This window comes from Myotis brandtii, unplaced genomic scaffold (assembly GCF_000412655.1).
Source record: "Myotis brandtii unplaced genomic scaffold, ASM41265v1 scaffold187, whole genome shotgun sequence".
NCBI classification, from domain to species: domain Eukaryota; kingdom Metazoa; phylum Chordata; class Mammalia; order Chiroptera; family Vespertilionidae; genus Myotis; species Myotis brandtii.
Genome location: NW_005356944.1, coordinates 462,525 through 468,752, shown reverse-complemented (window position 1 = coordinate 468,752; position 6,228 = coordinate 462,525). Strand labels below are relative to the sequence as shown.

The 6,228-nt window shown below is 61.6% G+C and overlaps 2 protein-coding genes across 5 annotated transcripts; both read right to left on the bottom strand.

Moving 5' to 3' along the window:
- Positions 1–34: 34 nt before the first annotated feature.
- DNAJC4 (DnaJ (Hsp40) homolog, subfamily C, member 4) lies at positions 35–3,336 on the bottom strand. Of its 4 annotated transcripts, XM_005864177.2 has the most exons (7): positions 3,279–3,336; positions 2,942–3,043; positions 1,931–2,024; positions 1,291–1,475; positions 1,042–1,206; positions 312–398; positions 35–220 (listed from the first exon to the last, which is right to left on the bottom strand). In XM_005864177.2, exons 2-7 carry the CDS (start codon positions 3,025–3,027, stop codon positions 124–126), a joined length of 714 nt encoding a protein of 237 aa, XP_005864239.1. In that variant the 5' UTR covers positions 3,028–3,043; positions 3,279–3,336; the 3' UTR covers positions 35–123. The 4 variants fall into 4 exon arrangements, with proteins under 4 accessions (XP_005864239.1, XP_014393485.1, XP_014393486.1 ...); XM_014537999.1 differs by lacking the exon at positions 3,279–3,336 and having other exon boundaries at positions 1,042–1,203; positions 2,942–3,249; XM_014538000.1 differs by lacking the exon at positions 3,279–3,336 and having other exon boundaries at positions 1,312–1,475; positions 2,942–3,249.
- Positions 3,337–3,742: 406 nt separating this feature from the next.
- On the bottom strand, positions 3,743–6,174 carry NUDT22 (nudix (nucleoside diphosphate linked moiety X)-type motif 22). Its single transcript, XM_014537994.1, has 5 exons — positions 5,409–6,174; positions 4,971–5,069; positions 4,451–4,548; positions 4,218–4,311; positions 3,743–3,913 (listed from the first exon to the last, which is right to left on the bottom strand). Exons 1-5 carry the CDS (start codon positions 5,955–5,957, stop codon positions 3,812–3,814), a joined length of 942 nt encoding a protein of 313 aa, XP_014393480.1. The 5' UTR covers positions 5,958–6,174; the 3' UTR covers positions 3,743–3,811.
- Between the last annotated feature and the right edge of the window lie 54 nt (positions 6,175–6,228).

Sequence of the window (6,228 nt, the reverse complement as noted above, 5' to 3'; positions counted from 1 at the left end):
GGGGGAGAGGGGCCTTAAGGAGGGAGCCGGACGGGAAGGCTGAGAATCACTTTATTGCACGCGTTTTGGGTCGGGGGGAGTCCCGAGAGGGAACACACAGCAGGCTCCGTCCGGGTGAGAGGCTCAGGGGGGCATGATTCCTGGGCCTGGGGGAGGCTCGGGTGGTGGCTGCAGCTGCTGCCTCTGCTGTTGCTGCTGCCGGAGCCTGGCTCTGTTGGCCCTGCAGGAGAGAGCACCAGGGCGGTTGGCACAGGGATCCTAGAGGGTGGTCCAGGGCAGTGAAGAGAGGGCAGGGTAGAGCAGGGACAGACCTGGCTCGGGCCCGAGTGTCATTGTAGATGGTTGTGATGATCCGATCCTTTTCATCCATGAAGCTACGGTGCATCTGCTCCAGCTTCCTGCAAGGGGGTTACAATGAACTCTGGGTCCCCCAAACCCTCCTGTCCCCCACTCTAGGGTGTCAGTGCTTTCTATCTGTGGGAACCTCAGCCTAACTGCCTGTGCTAGGTGAGGAGAGCAGTACAGAGTAGCCAGGCTTGTCCAGGGTCCAGTGGCGACCCAGGTCCCTGGCTACCGGGCGGAAGGTGGTGACCGCAGCACTGAACGTCAGGGTGGTCCTCCAAGAGCTTGGAAAGGGCTGTATGTCTAAGGCCATCACTGAGCTAGGCCGGCTGTCAGTGGGCGCTGCCTCTGTGACCAGTGCTGCAGAACCTGTGTCACGGCAGGCATGAGAGAGGCGGGGAGACAGCTGACTGCCAAACAAGTGAGGAGAGCCGCTGGTGAGGCAGTTACAGTGCATTTCTTTCTTGTGCATGATTTTGGTTGGCTCCACCACTCCCTGGTAGTCGGCACCAAAGATTTACATGCAAATTATAAAAAACAAAATAAACTGAAAATGACGTGAGCCCTTAGTGAAGAGCTGCCTTTGCTAAGGAAAAAGAGGCTCCGGAGACCTACTTCATACAGTTCTTAGCTTGAGAGACACAAGAGAGGTGTGGGCGGCTGACCCTCTGCCCACCCCTCCGGGAAAGGCGCGAGCACCTGAAGGCAACATAGTGCAGGCCCATGCCTGCCAGCATGATCAGGAGGCAGTACCCCAGCACCCGCTGGTTGTGTCTATACTGCTGCCGCCTCGACTCTGGTCTCTGAGGCCTCACACCGTGAAACTGGGCCCAGTATTGTGCATTGGGGGGTTCCCAGGAGCTGCTGCGAAGGAGAAAAAGAGACAGTGTGGGGAAGAGGCTCCCCAGGAGATTTGGAGGAGAAGAAGCAAATTGCAAAATATTGTACCTATGTGCCTGATGAGCAGACCTGGGAGGGTTGGCGGCTCCTGGAGGCTTTGGGGGAGTTGCTGAGCGGAGCTGTTGGTCGTAGTTCCGGCGGCTCTGCTCCCGGCTGAGTACTTGGTATGCTTCACTCAGCTCCACAAAGCGGCTGTGCAGGGCTGGGTTCCCGGGGTCCCGGTCAGGGTGCAGCTGAGGTGAAGCAGGACTCCCCTCATCTCCCTTCCCATGTTCCTCCCCAGGACCCATCTCGATAACATCCACCCACAAGGGCTCAAATCATTCCCAGAGGCCCTGTCTGGACAGTGACCTTAGCTCGCAGGCCCTCAGGCTGGCCACCCCATCAGAAAGCCCGGGTCAGGAAGCACTCCGCCTCCCTCCCCACCTGCTGCCTACCTCGCACTAGATGCCCTGGCCCAGGTTTTTGCAGAGCAGGCAGGTCAAGAAAAACAAGCCCAGCTCATCAGACAGGACCCCTGGCTTTCCTCACACCCTGCCCGACCTCTGGCACTTCCCCCTCCCTATGCACGCTGAGGGAAGGTGGTGCCAGCCAGAGCGAGCCCCTCAGCTCCATTCCTGAGAATGTGAAGTGTGCCCCATCTGGCTCAGAATTCCCCTCCCACCTCCCTGCCTCGGACCACTGGTACCTCTTTGGACTTGGAGAAGAAAGCTCGTTTAACTTCTTCGGTGCTGGCACCAGGATGTACCCCCAGCAGCTCATAGTAGTTTCTGGGACCAGACCTGTGGAGAGAGGCCACAACCTGTAGGGGCTAAGGCAACACAGAAGATACCTCTTCCTTACCCATCCCAGCCCCGCAGGGCACACCCTTCAACTCAGCAACCAGGAGCTGAGGGGCTGAAGCAGGTGCCGAGGGGGACCCATCTCCCACCCAAGTACTAACCAGGCCCAACCCTGCTTAGCTTCCGAGATCAGGCTCGATCAGGGTGGTATGGCCGGAGAGGGGAGACCTATCTCCAAACAACCCCTCCTGTCCAGTGTTTGGGGGATGGTGCAGATCAGACCAGAGTGCCTCAACATGTGGTCCTCAGGCTCCTTGTGTCAGAAACTCCCGAAATGCTTGTTTAAAAAAAGGTTCCTGAGCCTATCTCATTCCAGAGCAGGACCCAGGAATCTTCATTTTTTGTTTCCAAAAACCCACTCCCCGGCGGGTTGGAATCAGCGATGCTCCACACCCACAGGGGTTGTGGAAAGAGCATTGGGTTTGGCTTGGGCCCAAACGGCCAGCAGCGTAATGCGCTGCACCACCTGGGCGGGCGTCCCTTCATCTAATGATGGTTCTCAACCTTCTGGCCCTTTAAATACAGTTCCTCATGTTGTGACCCAACCATAAAATTATTTTCGTTGCTACTTCGTAACTGTAATGTTGCTACTGTTATGAATCGTAATGTAAATATCTGATATGCAGGATGGTCTTAGGCGACCCCTGTGAAAGGGTCTTTCGACCGCCAAAGGGGTCGCGACCCACAGGTTGAGAACCGCTGATTCTCAACCAGCGGTGGTGCCCACGACAGGGAAGGTGCGGGTCCCCAAGATGAGGCTGGGAGGCACCTGACGATCCTAAGGATCTCAGCACCTGGGGCCTCAACAAACACCCCCGGAACCTCGGGAAGGCACCGGCCCCCGGCGACCGACTCACCGCTGCCGGGCGGCCTCTGCGAACAGCCGGGTGGGAGGGCTGCGGGGCCACAGCCGACAAAGGCACGGGGGCAGCAGGGGCAGCATGGCGGCGGGAGGACAGCTGGTGGAAGGAGGCCACAAGGAGAGTGCATGGGGATCTGACTGCGAGCACCCCGGGGGCGGGGGGACGGGGCCCGGCCCCCATCACCGGCGAAGGAAAGCTGGAGCAGGCCCGGAGGACCCAGGCGCAGGTGGGGCCTCCTTGCCCCAGCCCAGACCCCAGCACCCGGGACCTGTCCTGCCCAGGCCCCGGCCCTTCCCCACCCTGGGCCCAGCCCCGCCTCCGCTGTACTCACGGCCGCGGCCATTTTCTGCGCCGACTTAGGCCCCACCCCACGCCCTCATTGGCTTAGACGCCCAGGCCACGCCCACCACGCCGGAAGGGCGATGGGGCCCTGCCCCCCGTAACCCATTGGCCTGTGACGCCTCGGGCCCGCCCCCGGAGGGCGGAGCCTGGGTCGCGCTTAGAGGTGCGGGTATCGACCCGGAAGCGGGCGACACGGAGCTGACACTCAGGGAGGCTCTCGGCCCAGCTGTCGTCGCACGAACATGGCTGTCACGCCGCTTTGCAGGGAAGCACTTTTCACAGAGCAGTTTCCATCCCATAGTCGAGCCGGACCCTCGGCCCTCAACCCAGCTGGCAGAGGGCAGAACTGAAGCTGGGCTTTCTTTTTTCCACGTCACTAGTCCTGTCTCCCACCCACCCAGGCTCCCCCAGCGGCCCCTCTCCGCCTCGTGGAAACAGCATATGTCAACGGAATCCAAGAATAAAGTCCTTTATTGTCCTTGGAGCTAGCTGTGGGGGTAGGGCTGCGGACCCGAGGGCGACTCAGGTGGGGCGCCCCTGGCCCCGGTTGTAGAGGAAGATGGCGCCTTTGGCGGAGGGGCAGAGCTCGGCCCACATTTCAGTCTCCTGCAGCCTCCTCACCCTCTGTGGGGAGACAGATGCAGACGTCTAGCTGTCAGGGCTCTTGCAGGAGCTGTGCCCAGAGCCCCTGAGCCTCAGAGCCCTCTGCACCGTACAGCCCCCATTGAGACATGTGAAGAGGCCGAACAGGTCCCTGGCCCCCTCCCGTGGGCTTCGGGCATCCCCATGAGGCCTGTGGCTCTGGAGAAAAGCTCTGAGATTTGGGAGCCCCGTCTGACCTCCCCCTGCCCCCACAGACATGCATCCCCAGGCCTCTGCAAGTCCCAACCCCAGCTCCTAGGCCAAGCCAGACGTTGCCACCTCGCACCTGTGTCTCCACAAAGATAATGCCCGTGGACTCGTGGGCCTCCGGCCCCCCACTCGTGTAGTGCTTCCTCACCTGCTCAGAAGTCAGGCTGCACCTGGGTAAGACATGGGAATGGCCTGCTGGGTGCCCAGTCCCAGGAGGGTCCCTGTGGAGCCCCCGCTGCCTCAGCCATGCCCCTCAACCCACACCACCTACCCCAGGACCCAGGACCCTGTTCCCCAGAGCTCACTCACTGGACGTAGAACTCGGCACTGGCACGGCCCGCACTGGTCTCATTGCGTGCGATGCCCAGTAACAGCGGTTGGCTCAGGGTGAGCAGTGGCAGGTTCACCTGGGGCCAGGGTCCCAGCTGTCAGTGCTCACTGCCCACAGCCCTGCCCGTCTCCGTGGAGACATGCATGCATTACCCTTGTGTAGCGTTTTACAGATTGGGAAAACCAGACCAGAGATTAAATAATTTGCCCAGAGTCCCCAAGGAAACCGATCAATCAGCTTCCAGTTACTTCTCTTTTCAGCAAACCTGGGTGGCGTAGGCAAGACATTTATTGTGTTCCCATGGTAAAGAGAAAGAACTTGAGGGGCACAGAAATGAGGGCTAGGATTCCACTCCAGCGCGCCCAACTGCAGAGCCAACTTCTTCCCTCAACGTCTCATGCCTGCAGACCCTCCCACCAGCCCAGATCCAGGTTGATTCTGGCATGTTCTACCACCTCCCTCCCAGCCCCCCACCCTGTCCTGGCCACCCTCACTCACCTCATCACTTATCTCCTGGAGGACACTGGAGAAGAGCTCACGCACCACCAGCTCCCCCGGGAGGTCCTTGTGCAGGGGGCTGTCGCCAGGGCACAGGGCCTGGGAGAGATGAGGCTCAGCTCCTGCCCCCAGATCTTCCAGCCCTGCCTCCCCGGACACTCCCGGCCCCGAGGGCCTGTCTGTGTGCAGTGTAAGAGTGCTGGTGGCCCCTGACCCAGGCCCTCCTTTTCCAGGTGGGCAACCAGAGTCCTGCTGGGTCCTAGCCCCCATCCCCTCGCTCCTCACAGATCTGGGGAAGGGTCCGTGAGGAGGCTGAAGGGTGGCCTTGAGCAGAGACCTTCACAAGTACCAGGCCAACTCCTCCTCTGAGGGATGAGGAAACAACGCTGAGCTGTCTGGGTCTTGGTGCCTTTGCACCCAGCCGCCATGGCGTCTCACCTGAGGCTCAGGGTGCCCACCGGGCACGTCCACCAGCCCAGGGGCTTCAGCCACCCGCTGAGAGCGGCGCAGGAAGACGAGAAAGTCATCGGCGGTGGCCAGGGCGGCACCCACCCCCAGGGGGTCTGCCAGGTAGGCTTGCTTGTTACCCCAGTCCGCAGCCCCCTGCTGCCGCAGCCAGGCAGCTGAGCTGGCCCAGTTGGTGCCCAGGAAGTCTCGGTAGGAAGTCAGGCCCAGGTGCAGGAGCAGCTGTGGCCCCTGCGAGCCAGCGGGCGCCAGGGACGCAGAGTGCAGGCGGAACTTGGGAGCATCAAACAGCCAGGGCTGGGCCTGGAGCCGGCTCTCCCAGGCAGCAGCGATGGCTCTGTCCCCTCCTGGCAGTGGGCGACGGTCGTAGGCCGGGCTCAGCTCAGCCCGAACTTGATCCTCGGGCAGCCCGCCCGGGGGGCACTGCAGCAGCAGAGACACCTCGGGGTCCATGGTCTGGACAGGGCAGCTCTGGGTAAGGTCACAGTTTGCACCCCCCTGGGCAGTAAAGTGTCTTATCATCCAGCAGGCGCCCGAGACTCCAGCTGCCAGACGTCCCAGGGACTCCCGGGCACCCCTACCACCCGAGGCCCTGGGTCCAGTCCCCCCTAATGCCCACGTCTCCCAAACCCAGGGGTCAGGGACCCCTCACAGGGTACAGGAAGCTCCAGCCTCCAGCGGGAACTCACCGCCACTTCGGCCCGCAGTCCCCGCCCCTTTCCCCGAGCGGAAGTGCCCGCCCCTCCTGCTGGCTTCTCACATTGGCCAGCTTCGGGGAGCCCGGGGGGGGGCC